Source organism: Apostichopus japonicus, chromosome 16 (assembly GCF_037975245.1).
Source record: "Apostichopus japonicus isolate 1M-3 chromosome 16, ASM3797524v1, whole genome shotgun sequence".
In the NCBI taxonomy this organism is placed as follows: Eukaryota; Metazoa; Echinodermata; class Holothuroidea; order Aspidochirotida; family Stichopodidae; genus Apostichopus; species Apostichopus japonicus.
The window spans coordinates 1,771,121-1,793,696 of NC_092576.1; the positions used below are offsets into that span (position 1 = coordinate 1,771,121).

Genomic DNA, 22,576 nt, shown 5'->3' on the forward strand with positions numbered 1-22,576 from the left:
AACAACATTCATTGATATACAAGCGAGAAACGTTAAAAATTGTGTACAATTCGTGAGCCGTGTCCTTAAGTTTTCCACGGAGAATGAATGACATCTGTGATGACGTCATTCTGAACAGAGGATAATAACAACACGTTGTCACACGATAGCACGACTCATGGGCTGCGGCCTATACGGAAGCCCTTAATTCCATTTCTTTCACTGAGTTGCCGGCGATTCTGGCACTCGTCTAGCTGAGCCTGGCTACAGTAGCTATACTGACGGCCGTGACATTATCAGTTATTTGCCGAGAGGTTTTTAACTTGCAGGCGTCGGGTGATTGGATTGGTGAATGAGTTTATCAGATGAAGAACTGGAAAATCGAAATAACCGATAAAGAAGCTCCCGTTCTCCTTTTCTCTATTCAGCTTTCCTTCTTTCTTCCCCTTCCGCTCTCTTCACCTTTTCTCCTTTTGCCGACAGACCCAAAATTTGCCCACAGCGACCAAATTATTGGGGGGTGTTACACCCCCACATCCCCCCCCCCCCCGCTCGCTACGCCCCTGCACGCGGAATTATCCAAACTGTTTCCAAAAGAACCGATTCTAGCCTACAAAGGGCCCAAAATCTCAAAGATTTACTTGTTAACTCAAGGTTTCATACTAACGAAGAATCAGCTGACTCTCAAGGTTCACACGAAGCTCTTTTAGATGCTCTTATAGCTGCACTATGAGTCCATAAAAACTCGTGCACAGAAAATAGATGCATTTTGAGAACGAGACGCCCAGGCCGAATATAAAATATTCAAAGGCTACTACTGATGAAGCTCCTCCTATAAAGTTTGAGAGCAGAAACCGGTCGAGTTGGTCATAAGAACCTACACTAGTCTCTCCTACTATTAACAGTACACTCAATTCACCTAATAGGTGCAATTATGTTTCACCACGAGGAGCATGCTGTAAGTTCATGTTCCTCGGGCCCTCCCTTAAAAATACTTCAGGTTCTTGGCGACTACGTTGCGTTAGATAGTGTAAAACCGCCTACACCCCCTTTCATTCAGATAATTATGATATACTTGCTAACTGTGCATTGATTTTCCCTGACAGTAATAGTCAGCACTATAGTACTGAGCCGTAGCTAATTAATACGTGATGTCGCGTAGGCCTGATAATTGCCTTAGTTTCAAATTTGGAATAAAAACGATCTCGTTTCAGGGAAGAGCAGCTGGATATATATTAGGCTTTTCTTTCACCAAGTTATGCCTATTAGGAATTTGAAGTACTCCCACATAAAAAAAACGCAACTGATTTCCAAAAAGGGGGGGCCGGGGCCGGGTCGGCCCCCCTCCTGGATCCGCCCCTGATAAGTTGAAATATTGCTATATAGAAAGTCAAACATTTCGGGTTCAAATGTCAACACATCGAGATAACATGTCAAAATGTCCACATTATACATTACAATTTTGTGATACAATATCAATCTTTGGAGATGACATTTTAGAAAGTCAAATTTGGATATAATTTGTCGATATGTCGAGATAAAACGTCAACATTTTGAGGTAATATGTCACAATGGTCCGGTGTAATGAGCAAACTTTGGACGTGAGATGTATAGCTGCAAGCGAAATCAAACTGTCGCAAGTTTGAGATAAAGCATTAAAGTTTTGAGACAATAATTTTCATTGACGAAAGAGGATCATCTTTACTTCAATAACAATTTTGCTGACCTGAGTCTGTAACTTTGACACATTTTTGCTTAAACTGGTTCACTTATTAATCGAAGGAAACGATTTGTGACAATTTCAGTTATCAATAGGTCGACAACGTTATAAAAAAGTTACTCGTTTTTCAACAAAAACACGCCTTGTCATTACAATTTTGTTTTAATTAAACACAAGGGCACTCTCTTTAATAACAATTGCCATAACTGCTCAACAAATTTACACAGCTTTGCAAGATAATGACAAAATTCTCACTAACAAACTGAGAAAGGCAACTTCTCATTCACAAACAGTGACACTTTTAAATTATGCAAAGGGGTTGACGTTATCCACCAAAGTGAGGCTCAGTCTAAAGTTAAGACTGAGTGAGTAACATTAGTATATTTTAGTTATTATTATATATAAGTCGATCTCAAATCTTATTCAGTTTCCCGTTATTTTCCATGCGCCTAATTCTAACGACCACCGCAAATTTCGGACTGGTGACCGAGAGATTCGAGACACTGTCAGTCTATCAAGGGAATTTCTTTTTCATAGAATGTCGCCCTCTATAGGTGAACAGAATTTGCTTGTAAACAACACAACGGCAAGTGGTTATTCATACTGTAGCCATTGAGTATCACATACAACACAATGAAATGACTAACGTTATAACAATGAACCAGGCCTATATTTTATCGATCATGTCGGAAAAAGAGAGGTTTAGAATACTTTCATAAACGAAAATGGATGATGAAGAGAGAAGAAAATGTGAGTTTTAATGTTACTAGTGGCATGACAATTTTCGTAATGCCTTTAATTGACTACAGTAAGACGATCAAAACGCGCTTTAGACAATCAAAATTTACTATCGCCTAGCCTAACATTTACTACAACGTATGTTTATTTCGAGCCTAAGCGGACTTAGTTAGAGTTAGTGTTATGAATAGCCTAGTATGAAGTCTGAGTATATAGCAGCTGTTTCAATTCAACACAAACTTAGTTCAACTAGTGTGCTAATGTCAGTGAATAGGAAAGAAATGTGTAAATATTTGTAAAGAACGAAAAACAAATTACATTGGTGATAGGCTAGTTCATGTAATTTTTATCAAAATTTATTGAAGGGATATCAAAACAAGGCCTAGACTAAGTGAAAGTTAGCCCTAACTAGTAAATATATCCCCATGCACATAACATGCCTCCTCTTTCTGCCTTACGTAGTTCTTCATAGTATCTTCATACTTGTTGCAATTATTTTGTTCTTTGGCAAAGTGGTTCCCCACATTTATTGAAAATGAGGGCCTGATTAGGAAGTTCTTTGAAAATCAAATGATATTGGTCGTTTGTATTTATATATATACTTTTTAAACTTGGATAATCATTAAACTGCACCTGTACCTGTACACGAATATTGGTGTAAAATGTGTACCTGGGTATGTTTATTGGTGAGGAAAAAACTAGATTATCAACACCAGTGGCCAAATTAACGAGTTGGAAATATAATTGATGAAAATTTTCAGATAAAAAGTTGACATTTCAACTTAATAATCTCCAAAATTTCCATTGTCCTTTTTTGAGTCACTATGGTTTGGGACCCATTAAAATAAGGATCTATTTATTATCTTGATAAAAACTGCAGCATATTGTCTCAAAATGTTGACTTTTATTTCGAAGTTTCAACTTGTGCTGCCGTAAACTTTCCAGTTCACCATACAGACTAAATATTACAGACTAAAGATTCTGGTTCTGTAAATTGAGTCTGACAGATATTTAGATTTGGTAATCAAGCTGGTAACTACGATATTTGAAATAGGCAAAAATACTGTCATAAATACCCTTTTTATGATTTATTCGTTATATATAAATTAGCATACATTCTTACCTTTATTTGACACAGTTTAGAAGCCTACTATGTGATACAGTTACTAAGTATATACTGTATTGTGTTGCTCCAACATCTCTCAAATAGTCAACAGTACGTAAGAAAAAGAACCATCCATTGCTCTTTAAAAGGTAAATTAATATTGTTTAATTAATGAAGAGCATTCATGATGCTGGACGTTACGTAGTTCGAATATATTTTTAGGGGTTGATCTTCTTCTTTGGCAATAACTTTTTTACTCTCATAAAGGCGTCATGTTGTCTCGGGACCAGATGGCTCCGAAGATGCCAGAGGACCAGCTAATTCTCTCTGAAGTTGCAGTCTACACAGGTACAGTTTGAAACCTGTAATGTACTTTACAGCAAAGGAACACCTTTTTACTCAAAATAAAACGTCTGGGGTTTTTAGTAATTTTTTGAAAATTTTGATTCATGATGTAATCATTAGCATCATGCAAGCATTTGAAAGTTCAGAAGTTAACAGGTCATCTTTCTTGGGCTCAAATTTCAGCTTGCTAAAGAGCTCTAGAAAGTTTTCAAAAGTGCTTTTCTAAATGCTTCTGATCCTCCATTTCATTGTCAGATATAGAGGAGGGTACAAGTAAATGTCTCAGTGCTTTGAGGATAACAATAGAGTGATTGAAATCAGGAACAATTAGTGACCAATTATTCGACTATCTAGCATATTTGTCGGCTATACTTTATGACCTTTAATATCTGTATCTGTTAACAATGTTCTCAACAACTTGTGCTAGAATCATTGGCACCCTGGTTTGTGAAAGCTGGTATATAATTAAAAATGTAGCATCTGAGTCCACAAATAATTTGAAATAAAATGAGATGTACTGTATGCTAACTTCAATATTTAGTAAAGTATGCAGTTCAACATTTCATTTTCGTGATTTTCCTCTTCATCAGGAGGGAGGGATCTAGATGGTCGACCAATCATCTCTTTCCCATCAAGACACCATGCAAGCCTGGAGTCAAAGGTCAAAGCTAGCGGCTTGGATCACATCTTGAGATATTTTGCTGAATTGGCCAGGTATGATATCATTACTGTCACATCATTGCACTGTACGATGTTACAGTAGCCTAAGACTGTTAGACATTAAGCCATCTCGTTTACAGTCAGGAAACAAGTCTTACACAAGTCTGTTTGAAAATTCTTTTGAGTAGTTGAGACTGAAGATAAAAGTTGCCTTCTCAAGAGGTTACCACAATGCAGATGTACTCTTTTGTCATCTTCATGCAATGAAGCTCAGATTGGATGAGCCCGATATGGTCCTTGAAGGTTCATGTATTGTCCTCATGAGGTCCTTGTATTGTCCTCATGAGGTCCTTGTATTGTCCTAATGAGGTCCTAGTGTTGTCCTCTTGAGATCCTAGTATTGTCCTCATGAGGGCCTTAATTGTTCCTGGTACTGTAGTCCTATTGATTCATCCAATCAGTGCAATTCATTTACACCCCTTGCTGTATACATATACAGTCATTTTTATTTGTATGTTTATTTTATTTTTGTTTACTCTCAGTCCCAGAGACAGAGCTCACGGTTTGGCATTTGTTGCAGACCTGCGATTTTCTTCAGTGGAATTTGTCTCCCTACTTAAGTCAGCGTTGAACAGCCTCCAGGTACAGTATGCTTATATTAGTATTTTATATATATTCATATATCATTTTATAGATTTATATATTCAGGACTAATAGCCATATCAGGTACTTGTGTTTTGGAACCTGGGCTAGATTTGCCTTTGTGGTGACCCTGGGACCGATATCAATTTTTTTTTGTTATTTGCGTGCAGTTTGTTTAATTTATAAGATATTGTCTCAAATATATTGCTTCCATGTCGCCAAGTTTATAAATTTTATTCAAATCATTCTGCATGTGACCATGACAGGTGGGTTTTTGGTGTGTGGTGCTTGTGTATGTTCAAATTTTGTCGAGCGAAGAAAATAAACATTTAGAAACAAAGTCAGGTACTGTATTACGTGATACTCTCGACGGTCTCTCATATCTCTACAAAATTGTTCATAAATCTGATCATCATTGGTGCTGCTCCACAGGATTATGATAATTAAATACATCTGGTTTATTTGTGCAAATAATACCCGCTTGCGCTCATTCACTCTGACTTATATCGTTAGTAAACATAGCCAACTATTTCTTACCCAGATGATGTATTTTATTACACCTTGTATTTATGGGTTAGTCTGGCCCTGTCTTTGATGTGTTGTCTCTCTCATGGAGCAAGTCAACTCTGTCTGCTCTTCCAGTAGTTTCTTGCAACTTATTGAAAAAATAAAAAAAACAAAATATCTGCCCTATATAGAGTGCTACAGTAGTCATGTGACCTGCTCCAATATACAGCATTGTCATGTAGCTATGTTATGGTATCATTATAAAGCTGAAGACTAGTGGTCATATTCAATTAGTATTTTTAGTGGTTTCCATAAATTCATTGCTCTATAGTTACTTCTATCTCGTTCAGTTGAGAGCTGATACTTTTTGAGAGAAGCCGCCTTGAAATTTGCTAGACCATAAATAAATGATACAAAGATGACTCAGATTTATAGGAAAAAGTAAAAGTAAAGAAACTAGAAAACGAATCCAGTGACTCTTAAAACACATCATCATTTGCAGGCTGAGATGCAGGCAGCTGGAGGGAAGTCTGTCTTTTACGCCATCCAGCCGCAGAACAAGAAAACTATGAAAGACACCATGACGATCCTAGGGCTGAGAGTTAGCAAAAAGAAGAAGAACAAGATGCTGGCTTCACCGATATTTCAGGTAACGATATTTAATAGCTCGTTTGGGAAGTAATGTTACTGCTAGTCGGCTATATTTAAAGGAAGTGAAACTCAGTCCAGGGATATTTAGCACAAAGCTAAAGAGGACACCATCAACAGATTACCAACACCATTGTCAGCACCAATGAGTCTCATTTGTCCAAATTGTTCACACATTACAGTTGACACCATTGTGGACACCATTGTTGTCATGTTTGTTTGTGAACACTGCTGGTCTTTTATTTACAAACGTTTGCCAACACCATTGACTGCACCATTGTCAACACCAATGACTATTATTTATCCAAATTGTTCACACTATTGTCCACTCTATAGTCCACATTACAGTTGACACCATTGTCAACACCATGGCGGAAACCATTGTTGTCATGTTTGTTGGTAGACACTGCTGGTCTCTCATTTACAAACATCTGACTAGTACAAGCTCATTTGTGCCCATTGTTTACCAATTACTTTCAATTCTATTCATCATCTGTGTCTCTCTAATTATTAGTAAATTTTTCTTTCTTTGGACTGTTAATCCTGTCAAGTTTCAATTTCATAGTCTCTAATGCAAATCTTAGCTGGAGTTAAGTAAACTGTTAATGCTTTCATGTACCAGACTTTTCATTCAACTGTTGGAGTAATTGTACCAGCCCGAAGATTTGACAAACTCACTGCAAACAAAAAGGAACCATAAAAAATAGTTGGCAAGAAAGAACCTGAGCATAAGAAACATATTCTAAGTCCAGACTAATTACAAAATATTTATGCGATAATATACATAATCTGGACAAAGATAAGGCATGGCATTAACAGGATACTCTTTGTTGATTTCATCACTTTTCTTCATTACCCTTTTTATTTGCAGACGCTTTTATTAGCTGACGAGACCGATCTCCATAATTATGTGGATCAGAGCCAACTGTTGACGGATCTTGGAGGGTATCTGCAGTATTCCCATCTAGCTTGGGTTAAATTCAGAAAGGTAGGTCTCCCCTAGTGGTCAGATGGTCATGATGTGGGGGTGCGGGAGGGGGGTGGAATAATCAAGGAATCCATCTTTTCCTAAAGGCAGAATTTGACAGTTTCCTTCTTGTGGTACCAAGGTAAAAATCAAGATTTTTTTTTTAAATGATTTTTTGAGAAGTACGGAATATTTTAATGTACAAATTTTGCATAGCAGCTTTGAAGGCTATGAACTTTGCCTCTTATAAAATACTAAGGTTCTGTGTCCAGAACCTGCTACATTCATCTTCTCAATTGTATAGCAATTTGCCTATTTTGCATAGCTTTTTGTGATGCAATACCGGATAAATTATTCACCGAGTAATACAGAAATGAGTCATTAAATTCAGACTTTCTCCAATTTTTATTTCATTTTGATCCAAACTTCTTGCAGACCGTGGAACCATTCTTCGTGAGTTTCCACGAATGCTCGACGAAGTATTCGTCCGCTCTGGACCGCCTGACCAATCTGGAAGAGGTCCAGTTAGGGGCCTCGCAGACAGAACTGGAAGAGACCCTCCAGAAGACCAAAAGGTGCTATGAAGAGGCTGTCATGTAAGATTTGTCAATTTTTGCCAAATTTATTCAGATAGTTAAAAATGAAATTTTGTGGAATTCAAACACTGCAAAAGGGAGGGAATTTGGGTAATTCTTGAACTGGAAAATTGATGGCACTATAACTATAACTATAACAGATTGGTTCCAGGGTGGTAAAGATCGTCAAACAGCTTTTTCTACATGCTTCAATATTGTCCTAGTTTTATCAAAACTATCAAGATAAAATCACAGTTGATTCAACTAAATTCTTTAATTTCTTTTGGGTAATGAATTAAAATTAAAATTTGGGATTAGTGATTGTATTCTGGTAGAGGAAGAAACAGTAGGATGTGTTCATTTGAGTCTTAAACAATTGCAAGTCACAGTGGGTACTATCAAGTAAAAACACTGCTAATTTCATTATCTTATTCCATGTTGTCTATAGACACATCAGAACACAAAGCTACCTCAACGCAGTAATGTAAAGTACCTGTCACTATTTCTGCATGATGAAATTGAACGCAAATTCTACTTTTTAAATTAACATTTCTTCTCCTTTTCTTCCCCATTCAGTGAATGTAATCTTCCACCCACGTGCGAAAAATGCACTGACCTCTTACAAAAGCTGAAACATTCTGAGGATGATCCCATTTTCAATGAGGTGGCTCAAAAGGCTGTTTTCAGGGACACCTATAACCATGTCAAGGATTGCATGGCCAGTCTTAATGAGATGAAGAGCCGGATGGACCATGTTTGGAAAACCGCTGAATCGAAGATCAATCTACTTCTCTCTGCCATGGAGTACAGTGCTCAACTGAAACAGGTTGATATATATATACTACATGAGGTTCTGAAAAGGGGTGAGGGTTGGGTGGGGAGGGGGAAGTGGGTGAGGGTCTGGTCTGTTAAAGATTTCATTGACCCACTTTCAAACCTCAGTATCTGAAACTTATGTAAAAGTGCATGATACATGTGCAGTCTTTTTCTGATGTTTCTTTTAATATCATTATTTTAGATGCAAAGTTTGATGCTTTTGTTGTGCTTGCATCCTACTGGGTAACAGAGGGAAATTGTATACTGTGCATTGAAGCATTCCCTGCATCTTTTGGCTACTTCTAGACATCTTGTGATAAAAATGTTAAATTAAATGTTTTAATGTTCAAAAGCTAAAGGAGAGGTGTACTTTCTGGTCTGATAATTCTAACTCGATAAGTCTCCCAGTAGACAAGGGAAGATATGGAACATGAACATTTTGACTAGCTTCCTCCAGAGAGTAGATCACATCAGGTAGTTTGTGATGTCGTTGTAGCAGATGTATATTTGTCAAAGTGCTTTAGTTTTCTTCTATAATTTTTGTATTTAATATCCTTGAAATATGATACAGTAGAAATGTTTACTTCACTTATAGATGTTATTTGTATTTTGGATTTCCTAAGTCTTTTTTTATTTTTTACATTATTTTCCTCATTGGATGAACGATTTCAATATTATATTTAAAAGATAAATTCATCATAAAATACATCTCAGATGAAATGCTAACAATTATTCACTCTGCTGTGGGCTGATGCATTTGCAGGAAAGCGCCTAATTTCTGTGATGTTGACTTGAAGATTTTCAGCAATGTTACATCAACCAATCCACTTCAGCTAATATCCCTTTAAGCCAACTTTCACAAACTCGGGCTCTTCAAAGATTTTTTCACAAACCTCTCTCTCGTGTTAGACCCGATCACTGGAGACAACTCCACTTTTGTAAAACTGTCCATCATACCTACCCTTCCCCACATTTTATCCTACTTTTCAAAATATCTGCTTTTTCCTACTCTAACCAATTTCACATTTTATCACCCTCTCTGTAGCTCATCAAATGGTTTACCAAGGATAGCAAGAAACTGTTAAGGGAAAGAGAGATCGGGGATACGCCTGGCAGGGCAGAGGCATTAAAAAATCATTTCGAGGCTGCGGAACTACCCCTCGCTGAGGAAAAAATAGCCAACGCCGAACAGCTAGTAGAGAAGATTCAGGCAATGGTGGTTACGAGTCCCCAGCAGGGCGCCCTCGATGTTAAAAACCAAGCGAGAAGACTGCTGAAAATATTGAAAGAATTCCGGAAAAGACTGGACGAGAAAGAAGATTTTGTGATAGCAGTCTGTGATTATTACACCTTGTGTGATGAGGTAGGGATTAATGGTTATTGGATGAAGCAGAGTGGAGACGGGGGCAGGGAGGGGGGCTGGGGCTGGGGGAGGGTTAAGAGGAGGAGGTGGTTGAAGTTTGAAGGTACTCTGAATTAAGGGTGTTTGTGATCAAACTAAGACACCCTTCTAGATTTTTATTCTTCACCAAGTCAACAGTAAATATCAAGTAATTAAATGAAACTTGATATTAAGATTTTTCAACAATTTGTCGTTGGCCACATGTCGTGACATTTTGTAGACGAATGAAAATAGGAAGATGTCAATTTCATTTTTGACTTTCACAGTTTCATTATTTAAGACAAAGTTTGGTGAGTCATGTTATTTGGCTACATTGTCATGCAGATTTTTAATGTGGATTAGTTTCAAAGAATTCATCAACATTATCTCAAAAACAGCTGCCTCAGATCTTTGTTCTGGGCACTTTTTGATTGCACTATCAGTCCCTATCAAGCACTATCAAGCTTTGATTGCACTATCAAGCTAATTAATGGATCACAACAACTAGAAGTTACTGAGATTACTGCCCAACCCGATTAACCACTCTCTCCATTTCTCTCCGTAAAAGATTGAGCGTTGGTGCAATAAAGTGCTGAGATTCCTTCCCCCTAACCTGGATAAAATTCATGACTTCCTGTCATCCAGCCATCTCTCTCGGAGGTCGGCCATCTTGGTGGAGTGGAGAGAGAGCCTGAGGAAGTTCATGAGGCGGAGACCGCCACCTGACGACGAGGAGATCATCAACCTGGAGCAGTCCGTCAAACTGATCGGGGATGAAGTCATCAAGAGGCGGAGCTTAGAATTGATTGACAGGTATTTAAAAGCGAAGATATAAAAATATAGAACACAAAACAAGGGTTCCCCCACGGTATATGAAATTTTTGAAAAATCATGTTTTCCAGGCCTGGCAAAGGGCATGGAAAACAAAGATGCTACGTTTCTAATTATCACAGGCAACCTACTGTGATCCATTCCAGAGAAGAATGGATGGTTTAGCCAGTCAAACTCCAGTCAACCAATCATATCGTTTAGGACAAGATGTTGAGATGGGTTTGCCATCTAACAGTGTGGATATTTTTTCTTTTCCCATGTCAAATTGTCTGCCACCGAAATATCCCTCTAAGGCCAACCAGAACAATTTTGTGCTGGATATATCGTGGCTTGCAAATTAAACTTATCCTTGTACTGCTTCTGGGAGAGGGTCTTCGTAGCAATTGATGCATTTTATGGACAAATTACAAAAAAAAAGCAACCCTTTAAAAACAAGACAATTTTAAAGTTAACCCTCATTTTGTATGTCCTTCCTTTGACAGGTATGATCTGCTGATGTCTGTGCTATCAGCAAAGAGACCAGCTCTCAGGTCAGATGTACAACAGGCCCTCAGATGGCGCTATGACTTCCTGGAGGAAAACGACTTCCAGGACAGCGACCTTCTGTCTCACTCTGGTTCCTACGTGGAGAACAGATCCGCATCCGGCCGCGAGGACCAGTCCGAGATAGTGGACCCGTTGGTCCAGAGGTTGATGGCCCCCGAGACCTTTGACCCTAGATATTACCAGCAAGAGGAGGACGAGACCAACGTCAGCCACGGCGGTGATTTGCATGATGGGAATGGGTTCGATGGTGGCATGAATAGCCAGGGAAGTAGCACCCATAGAAGCCTCCACGACGATAAATGCTCCGTCAGCTCTCGCTCGCAATCCTCCACGGTCGGAAGAATATCCGGCAGGGACTACTACAGCGGTAACATTCCACCGGCTGACCAAATGTTCACACCGAACGGAGGTCAAAGGTCGAACCGAGGGTACTCTCACGGGCAGCCGTTGCATGGTGGACACCCACAACAGTCCCTGTCGAGACAGAACTTGATGCTCTCTGCTTCCCAGCCACACTTGCCAATAAATACAGACCCTTATGTGCATCCATACACAGAGGTTGAACACAGGTACTCCCCTTACATTATGAAGGACCAGATATATCATGCAGGTAACGGCGCCCTCTATTACCCGTCTATGAATCGCTTCCGCAACCACACAGAGTCCTACATACCGATGCTCTCCGACATCGAGGGGGGTAACTCGAGCGGTGCGGAGGTCAAAGGTCAAGCCGATACGACCCATTACGTCACGGCGTACGATACAGTAGGCAATCACAGCCAATTCTACTCAAGTGCAGTACAGTCGAACAGCTACTCTAGTGTACACACCCCAGTCTCTCCAGACCAGGCCATGCATATTCATAACTCTATAAATAATCGTGATGGTAGTTACGTTGCATCTCAACATGCCGCGGGTCTGGATCTGTCCCCGGGCCAAGTCCCCGAGTTTGGGCTCCGAGCAGATCAGTTCCATACCAGCACACCAAGGGGCAATAACTCAGACTTTGGCACGCATCATCAAAGACACAATCCTGGTCTTCCCATTAATCAGTATTCATCAGTGAGTCCGACCAATCAGGCGGTCAGTCACGGGTCACATGGTCAGAGGCAGAGGTCGCCGTACGATGACGTCATCAACGGCATACATCACATCAAAGTCAAGGGAAATCATCACCACCAACCGGCACCCTTGGCCAAATCCACCCCTGACCTACGGAGGCTCTCTGCCATGGAGATTAACTTTGACCTTGATCCGGAGCTCGTGGCCAGCGAACTGGATTCCGACGAACAAGTGGAATATTACAAGAGGGTCTGCGGCTTTCTAAAGAGCTTGCCGACAAAGAAGAGGAAGCCAAGGAGGCTTAGGAACCGTCAGGGAAAGTCTAAGGAGACGGGAGAAAGTTTAGATGCTGAAGGTAAACCCCTTGGTAATGTGGATAAGATCTCGGAATACTCAAGGTCCACTGGTTCCCTCTTTGACACCTCCTTAAACGAGGACGTGTCCTACGAGAGCCACGGCTTTGCAGAATCGCCCCACGTCAAACTCCCCGTCGGGAGTCGGCCTGCCTCACAGCAGCAGGACAGACCTGAAACACTGACGAGAGAGAACATACTAGCCAACGGCAAAGAAGAGAAAGGGAGCGGCCCCATCCTGGACAGACCCCCCACGGGCCTTAACCGTACCCTCTCTCCCAGCCGACGTCGAAACCTGATACCGGATGGCACCCCTCCCATTGCACCCATGACAGATAGCTTGAGGAGGTTTTTAGAAGACACCGAACAGGAGAGAGACAGTCCTGGGAAGGAAGGACAAAGCCGGGATGAAGAAATTATTTTAGAAGTGTAAGTTATACCTTTGTAGATAATACCTTTGTAGATAAGTTTGTTGTTTCTTTGTGCCCTTTTCACCTCTTTTATCAGATTTAGAGACAACTGAAGTTTGCATACCTCCTTTTTCCACAGCAAAATGAAGACTGATATGAACTTCTTAAAAAATTAAAATTTGATAATTTGTAGGTGGGGATTATTTTCCCTATTTTTAGTTTGCCAATTTGGTTGACCAATAGGATCACTGGATTCCTTGACTGATTTCTTTTCATATAATAAAAAGTAATTGTTTTGCTTTTATCTTTTATCTGGTAGGTCACCTGAAGATTTGTTGGAGGTTTCCTTTCACATTTAAACTTAGTAGTTTCTAGTTAGTCATCCGATAAACCCCTAAAACGTAGCTCAGATTAATGAGTGTAATATTTAAATATCAAAAGACAATAGACATGTATGCAATTTACATGATAACTGATTGTGATGGTTATTAAGATCTATTACACATTGCTCTTGGACTGTCTAAACTTAAGAACAATAGTCTCACCTCAGGGAGTGGTCACACCACTGTCTTACCTCATCAGTTCATGTTTTGAAACTATTTGGTAAATCTGAATCATCAGCAGGTTTATAGAAAGCGATTATCTACTGTAGAGGCAGTTATCAAACAAGTTATCACTTGTTTCCCACTGTCATGGGTAAAATTTTTGAAAGTTGAAACTTCAGCTTCCTAAAGAAAAAGTTGTGGAAAAGCCTTGGAAAGTTGATAGTCAGTTTCCAAAAGCATATGTGATGGAAGAGAGGAAAAAAGTTGAAATTCATGGAAAATGGATTGATTTTCCAAAAATGGAGCATAGCCCCATTTCCTCATGAACGTTTGCCAAATGTTACAATCTCTGGAAGGGGTCCTGGAATTGCCTCAGTTTGTCATAGAAGTTTACCTGCAAAGAAGTAGAGGAATCCTGTTTTCAGTCTTAAACCGTAACAAACCAACATTGGACAGTAATTGTTTTTACTGCGGTAAGGGCTCTCTTAACGAGGACTCGACATGAATTTCTTTTATTTTCTAAACAGCGTGGATGATGACGATGACGACCTGCGTCGGTACGAGGAACTCCTCTCGCATCGAGAGGAAGACTTAGAGGGGATGCATCTGCCAGGTGACACAGATGATGAGGTGAGAGAGGTTGTAGGTCAGAAGTTGTAGGTCAGGAAATGTGTTACTGTAAGGATCTGTACAAACTTGTTACTTTGGAAGAGGGCGTTGTGGTCAAGTGGTTAAGGCAATCTTTGGATCGCAGGTTTCACTCCTGACCAGATCATTACATTGAGTTCTCGGGCAAGGCACTTAATCTCAATTTCCTCGCTTCACCCAGGTGAATAAATGAAGGGGGGTGGGGGTATGGGGGTTACCTGTGAGGTAAGTTGAGAGGGCCATATTGTGGTTGCACCATATATGGGGTTTCTATTAAGACCTGCCAGATGTTTTGTTTATTTATTCATAAAAGAATGAGATTTTGAAAGAAAACAGCCATAACGTAATTTTTTTTCCAACATATCATCTTACAACTCTTAAAGCCTATCCCAGAATTATAATGTGAGACAATTCTTAGCTGGTCATAACTGGACCATTTTAGCATGTTTTACATACAAATAGGATTTCTGCAGGGAAACACTCGTCTGGCCACATTTCAGGGAAAGTGGAGATGTTTTAAAGGAGATGTTTTGGAGATTTTTGGAGATGTTTTGGAGGTGTTTTAATGAGATGTTTTAAAATCTGGCGACCCAGTCTATCAGAACTAATATTGAATGTTAATCTTTTCTTCCAGAGTTGAGATAATCCAGAATCATAAAATAGACTTTGTATAAATTGTTCATTCTTTGTCTTCTGTTTGTTCACTAACTCATTTCTCTGTCGATAATTCTAGGAGGAAGACCTCATGGAACACGAGGCGTTCCTGAATCAAGTCTCTTCGATCGAGAGACAGCAAGATCGGACCAGACACGAGGCAAACCAGATCGCCGCCCAGAATAACATACGGATCGGCCAGGCGGACGAACTGCTCAGAAAGCTGAGCCAGGACGACCACCACGAAGACGGGCCGCCCAGTCTACACCTCTCAGACGAGGGCGCCATTCTGGACGGGATGTCCATTGAGGACGTCGGCGAACACGGCAGTTCCATAGCCACGGAGAGGGAGAGCGTCGAGAGCGGTGTCGGGATGCAGTTCAAGAGGGAGAGAAGTTTGGTCGGCAGGTATCAGGCGAATGTCTAAGACTTCTCCAGAAGTTTGTTTTTCCATTATTTTCTGTCATTTCTTGGGAAATCAGGTAGACATATAAGGTGTAAGGTGCTTTTTAAAGGGTAAATAGTTTCTTAGGAGCAAAGTGACTTTTAAGTAGTTTTATTTGTGATTCATCAATCTGTGCAAAGAGAAGTTTGATAGATATGGATTTCTTCGATCAGACTAAAAAATTTGAGTCGCCAGAGTTTTAAGCATTTTGGAAAAGAATTTTCGAGAAGAGAACGAATAAAATATTGGAGCATCTGTCAGATTAAGCTGGTTTGGATAAAAATTAGAAAGAAATTATTATTTCCTTGAGATCTGTTTGATGGATGGACCATTAGACTCGGGATGAAAAGTCTGTGGGACCTCCAGCAAGTTTTTAGTGTAAACATTATCATGTCACAGCTCACTTTGATTTGCAGTTTTCTTAGAACTGTATCGGAGAAATAACTTAAATCCTTTTACCCTGTAGAATGCAAACTTCTTCTTACTCGATTTAAGTTTTAGCTTTAGTCGCATTTTTTAAATTTAAATGGTCTATTTATAAGAATCCTGTACAGACTTGTTGCTAATACTGGTGTAGTTATTGGCCTGATCTGGTCTGTCTGGAAAATGTTTCTTCAATTCATATTTGAAACGTGAGGTTTTCGTGAACGAACACTGTGTAAATTTGTAAGCAGGTATTACTGCACACAACTAGTATACCTGCAGTGGTGGAGGGGTGTTGCCTAGCAACAAGAAATATTTTAGTACTTATACAAGACTGGAATGGGCATTTTAATGTTCACAAGTGACCAGTGCTAACTTTTTTTTTTTTTTTGGTCACATTCCTAAATCGTTACCTTGAGATATAAAAAAACTTGCCACACTAATTTTCTCGTAATACAATTTCTTCAATTTTCTTTCCCAGTTTGCTGATCAGTTTTGGGGAATGTGTCCCTAAACCAAGTTAGCAATTGCAAAAAAAAATGGTGCTCCTTTAACTTATAGCAAAGAGCATCTTACTTGACAAGAAGAGAACTAAACTATGTCTAGTCTGTCATTTCTGCATCGTGAAAACTGACACACTGCCCTCTATATGCATCCTGAATAATTACACTGCCCTCTATAATTTTCAGGACCATTCATTAATCACTACTTTCCTATTTATAACTTAAAAAATTAAATACTTTGCCAAAAAATTTGTGCTAATTTGGACATATCTTTACCTTGAACCCACTTCTAAGTATTCATTTTATTCGTTTATTTATGTTTAATTTAATGTTGTTGCATTGTGTGTCAGCCAAGTAACCAGTTTGAAACTCAGGTATCATATAAAATAAGGAAAACAATAACATAAGGCTGACATTGTTTTGGGATTTGGTGATGGTTTGAAATAAGAATCTCCAGGACAACATCTCAGCACATCCCTGTTAGTGTAAAATTGTAGGCCACTTTGTTTATATACAATATTTTGCAGGCCAGAATTTGGCCAAAGGACTACTGCTGTAGGACAACCATTCTACATACAGCAAACAGAGGAATGGGGTGGAGGATTAGAAAGATTTGATTGGTTCCTATGGAAACTATAAAAAAACTATCAATTCACTGATCAATGTTGTTTTCAACTGTATGATTTATTTAAGCAACCCAGAATTTTGCCATTTAAAAGTGTTTCTTTCTATTGTTGACCTAAGAATCGAATTTCATTCATCCCTGCATTACTTTGTTAACTTTTAAGTCTCCACCTAAACACCTTCCAGGATTGATTATTTAGTTAATTAATTAATCTGTTTACTATCAGTTGTGCAATGTCATCAGTCTCACCGTGTCTTGTATTTTGTATTTATTTTTGTTTTTCTTGTTGCTTGTGTTGGAGACATTTGTTTATTTGTAAAGGTACATGGATTAACCTTTGGATCGTGAACCATCTCCAGGTTCGTTTTAGTAGAGTAACACAGTGCTCTGTTGTTCAGCTTTGTCTCTATAACAACAGGTGGGACAATTATTGACGTTTCATTCCCTTTGGGGTAAATAGCTCTCTTTGTTTTTTTGGTTCTCACAGGGAACAGCAGTATCAAAAGGTGAAAGAATATTAGACTGATTGTCTAAGTAATCGCCTGATGATGACATTTTCCTAAATTTTTACCAAAGCTGTTATTTTTGTTAATTTTTTTTTTCCATTTGGTGGTAACAATAGGATTTGTTACTTTGGAACTATTGTTACATTATGCTTTAACCTTAAAACACCTTATGTTGCAAGGGAAGCTGTGCTATCTGTTGCCTTGACGATTTCAAATTGCGGACTTGCTGCCAATTTATCTGATGAATATGTGCTATTGTTACACACCCCCCCCCCCCCACTGTGGCTCATACATCTAGGATCCTGTCCCTTTTCAAAATTTTGTCAAGCTCTTATTTTACGGCAGAACTTGTCCTTGATATCTCCATGTTTTGTCACTAAATCTTTTTACCTTCTCGTTGATTGAAATTGTAAATTTATACCCAAAGAATTTCCAGGTTCCATACACTGTATTATTTCAAAAAGGTCCCAATGTTTTCCTTGTAACATGTTTTTTTGTTATTAGTTTGTTAGTTTTGTATGTTTTGCACATACTTATTAAGAGTTAATGTATAAAGTATTGTTTGTATGCACAATGGCCAAAGGTGCCAGTTTATACAACTTCTCACAATTTCTGAGATGGGAAGTCTATTCCTGCACACCTTGATGTTGTAAAAATCTTTGAAAAATTTCCACTTTGTAGATGAATTTTTTTTTTTTTACTACGAACATGATAAAGATAATGCAGTGCTCGCTGTGAACAGATGGTTCATATCATGTGCAAATTGGCCATGATGGAGAGATCGGTCTCTGCGAGGGCAGGGATTTGAAAAATTCCATCACTCTCACCTATGAACATGCTAAAATATAAGGAGCTAATTCACCCATGACCTTTGTAGTACTTACATGTATCCTTTTTCCTTGTGCTAAGGAATTATAAACACTAAATGCATCTCCTTGTAAAAGTTGCATGCATGTATTCGACTTTGAAGTACTGAGAATTCTATAGCTATTTTTGTACACATTGTCTATATATCCACACTCTACACACATGTGAAAGTTGTGTTGTTGTTTTTTGGTATAGTAATACTTATAGTAAGATCTTGACCCATATATTATCCTCATTGTTACTATATATCCAAGGGGAGGAATTATTTGTCTCTTTATTCAATGCAAAGAAAAATTTGAATTCATGTTACACCCCTTGTACAGGAAATGTTCTCCCAAGTCTACTACTTAATTGCTAATGGATTCTCTTGCACCGTTTACCAAACAATATTACTGTTTTTTTTCTGTTTCGGACACACATGTGAGTGAAACTTTTCATGATAGTACTTAACCATATTATGTATAATTATTAATAATTTAGCTAATATATTATACTCATAGCTGCTTATATCCACATGTAGAATATCTTCCTTTTCCCTTCTTCTTATCTTTCTCAATTCAAAGATTAAATACATGTTAGTTTTTGGACAGGAAAGTGTCCTGTGTAAATGTGTTTGGATGTTTTCACACCGCCGTCCGCACTCTGTTACCATGTTCCACACGCATGTGCCAGTCATCTATAGTAATCTATTACCTATAACAACATCTCTATGTATTATACTCGTTGTTACGGTATCCAAGTAGAGAATTTCATCTCCTTTCCATCTTCTCATTCTCAATTTAAATATTGAATTCACGTTTCTCCTTGGGCAGGAAAGTTTCCAGAGGAAATTTGTTTGGATAATGAATGTATTCATGGTAGGATGTCTGCATAATGTTAAACCTTTATCGGATTGAACGGGCCCTTATTTTAGGTGTGGGCCCAGCAGCAGGTATATCCAGAGTAGCCTCTGGCACAATGTAGGTGTAAGGATGAGAAAGGTAAATATGCTTTGAAGGTAAAGGTGTGGTTAAACACTACGACTTCAAGATGGGTATATGCATATATCATATATACATCATCAATAGTTTGAAATCGTTAGTGATTCATTGCAAGCGACACTTTTGTCTCACGACATGTTGATTTGAAGGAGCAGTTTAAAAGTGGGTGAAGTGCTTCCAAAGAGTAACTCACTTCTATAGTAACCCATACAATCGGCATGGCAACAGGCATTTCAAATTTGTTAAGGGTGGGGGGTAAGGAGGCAGTAAAATGTATCCCGTTGTTATCAGGATGAATATTATAATTATTTTTATAAGTAGTAGTAGTAGAGAGCAGTTGCAGCTGGTTGACAGATTAAATGATTGCTTTGATCGATTGGTCAGTATTAAACTAGATTGTGATGGATTTATTTATTGGTTGAGAAATTATCTGGAATGTTTGATTGATTGATGAATTATTGATTGGTTGATTTATCATCTGGTAGATCAGTTGATTAATTAATTAATCAGTTACTTTAACAGATGATTGATGGATAATCCATTGAAGGACTGTTAAATGAACTCAATGAAAAAAACATTGATTGATCCATCGGTTATATGGATAGATTGATTGATTGTTATATTTTTATTGATTAAGTTTATTTTATACCATTCATTGATTGATCAGCCGCTTGGATTGATAATTGGTCCATTACCTATTGATTTGTTGACTGATTAGACAATTCACTCAAGCAACGATCCATTGATTGATTGATTGATCAGTTATTTTGACTCATCGACTGATTGAATATATATACATAGTTATACAATGTTGCATCAAATAACTGTATTGACAATTGAATGATCTGTTCATTCAGATCAGATTGACTGACTGATTGATTTCCGGCTGCCAAAAAAAAAGCGATTTGAGTTTTGTGGAGTACTACGTGAGTCATTTAAATAACATAAGTGCAACCTTTAAGACATTGGTTGTGTCCATATAACATTCACAACAAGCTGAGACGAACATTTTGCAAGAAAGGGGCCATTCTTACACATATTTTATATTACTGTGTATATATGAAGTATAAAACACAAATATGCTTTTGTGTCACTATGTTTTATATTTAATGAAAGATAACCTAATGACACAAGAAAATTATATCTGATTTCACAATGAAACAGTCAGAAAAACTTTTGCAGTTTGGATACCAAAGTAACAACCCATTTCTACATTTGCATTATTGATCAATGCATACATCATTACATATTAATTCAGTGTCATTAGCGTAGATCGAAAACCAATCCACTCAGCTGTGGGTCGCTAAATTATAACTTTCTCCATTCAAGTAGAGATTAATTTTTAGTTTTGACTTTCATAATTTTCAACAGAATTTGCTTTCAAACAAAATAGTGTGATTAATTAAAAGAGAGAAGTTTCTAAAATGATTTAAAAAAAAAAAAAGTTCGAAAGAAAATAGCTTACATTTTATGATCTAGTGTAGAGTTTTTATTTATTCAGTATATAGAGCAAGAGCAACTATTATTCTTTTTTATTTATTTCCTAGTTCGTATACTCTTTTATTTCTTATTTGAGGAAGTGGGGTGGTAAGGGGGGGGGTGTGTGAAGGAAGTGGTCTTTTTGGGATAGGTCAGTTTTTACAAGGGATTTTTCGGTTTGCCTTATGTTGGTAATATTATAACTTTTATAGAGTAACAGTGACTATTTTTCAAATAATTTTTGAATATCAACTTTCAAATGTCTTACAACGGCAGATTCAATATCCCCTTCCCCCCATCCATTTTAATTTTAACTACATCATTTTTATTATTTCAATTCACAAATGGGATCGAAACAATTGTTTGGAGAGATGGTAATTATTTGAATATTTATTAAAATGTGTTAGATTAGCAAATTGTCCTTACATCAAGTGAGGATTTGAGGGTGGGGGAGGGGCAAGGTAGTGGTTTCAAGATTCAGATTTAAATTCTGTTAAGACTTGATCAATATTTGTTTCAAAATTTTGGATCGTCTTCAATCCTATTCATCTGTTATAAATGTCATTGTGGCCGTTATGACCAAATGACTGCTTAATTTAATTTTCATTTCAGTAATTATTCAGACTTAGTGAAAATCTTACAACTCCTCATTAGGTGTTTCTGCTTACTTTCATTCTTTTATTTTTTTATTTTTTTCATTCTACTGTTTGTAACAAAACTGATCAAATTTTAAAATATTAAAATTTGATAGAAAAGTGATGTATGGATTTGAAGTATTCAATAATAATAATAATAATAACATGTGAGCAAACTTATTATTATTATAAGAATTCAATCTTTCTTTCAAAAATGTTAGTATTCATTGTTTTTTGACTTGCTTCAATCTGGCTGTATTCTGTTTGTTTTATTTTTTATCTATTCCTTTTTATTTTATTTTATTTTATTTTATTCATTTACTTTTTTGAGGGCTTACTGTGTTGAAAGGGATGATATGGGTTCTAATGTTAGTTTCTGATTGGATTTGTTGTATACTGTTTGAAAACTCATTTGTTTATTCTTGGGGGGGGGGGTGAAGGGGAGTGGTTGATCATTACAAAGATTTCATCAAATAATATAAACAGTACACACATTACTGGTAAGTTTAAAAAGTCGCTCGACGTCACAACTAAGTCATGCCCATTTCTTGATGATGTTCTAAAAGTTCGCTCTTAATTCCTTTTTACATTTTTTTTTTTCTTTTATTTTAACTTTTTATCACCTATGACTGAATGTGAATGTTGAATTTACTAAATTCTAAAATCAGCAAGTGAGAGTTGCATTGACTGAAATTTTCTAGTTTGCTAAAAGGTTTTTAAGTAGAATCTTATGAAAATAGCAATTGTTTTAAATTGATGCTATATTTTATCCTGAAAATTTCATTCGTTATAGACAACTAAATAATTTCATCGTTGATAAACAGGGTAGGATGATAAAGTATGCAAGCGTATTATGGTGGCGTGAAAAAGAGTCTTATTATTTCTTACGTCATAGAGACAGTTAATAATTATATATTAATCATTTACAATTACTTTGTCGGGGAGGCAGTGGCGAGGGGAATTTTTGATGTAAACCAACAT

At 37.7% G+C, this 22,576-nt stretch overlaps 1 protein-coding gene across 1 annotated transcript; it reads left to right on the forward strand.

The window, feature by feature from the left end:
• The first annotated feature begins 2,301 nt into the window (after positions 1–2,301).
• Positions 2,302–21,795, forward strand: LOC139982784 (uncharacterized). The gene is made up of 13 exons (XM_071995878.1): positions 2,302–2,449; positions 3,810–3,890; positions 4,478–4,601; positions 5,090–5,189; positions 6,199–6,345; positions 7,216–7,332; positions 7,747–7,907; positions 8,463–8,712; positions 9,748–10,065; positions 10,652–10,896; positions 11,397–13,304; positions 14,358–14,460; positions 15,212–21,795. Exons 1-13 carry the CDS (start codon positions 2,425–2,427, stop codon positions 15,557–15,559), a joined length of 3,927 nt encoding a protein of 1,308 aa, XP_071851979.1. The 5' UTR covers positions 2,302–2,424; the 3' UTR covers positions 15,560–21,795.
• The last annotated feature ends 781 nt before the right edge of the window (positions 21,796–22,576 follow it).

Bases quoted from the DNA above. Each gene is read 5' to 3' on its own strand.
- LOC139982784 (XM_071995878.1), top strand. From the start codon at position 2,425: ATGGATGATGAAGAGAGAAGAAAAT. The intron at 4,602-5,089 runs GTATGATATCAT...GTTTACTCTCAG, and splicing joins TATTTTGCTGAATTGGCCAG to TCCCAGAGACAGAGCTCACG. The intron at 10,897-11,396 runs GTATTTAAAAGC...TTCCTTTGACAG, and splicing joins AGCTTAGAATTGATTGACAG to GTATGATCTGCTGATGTCTG.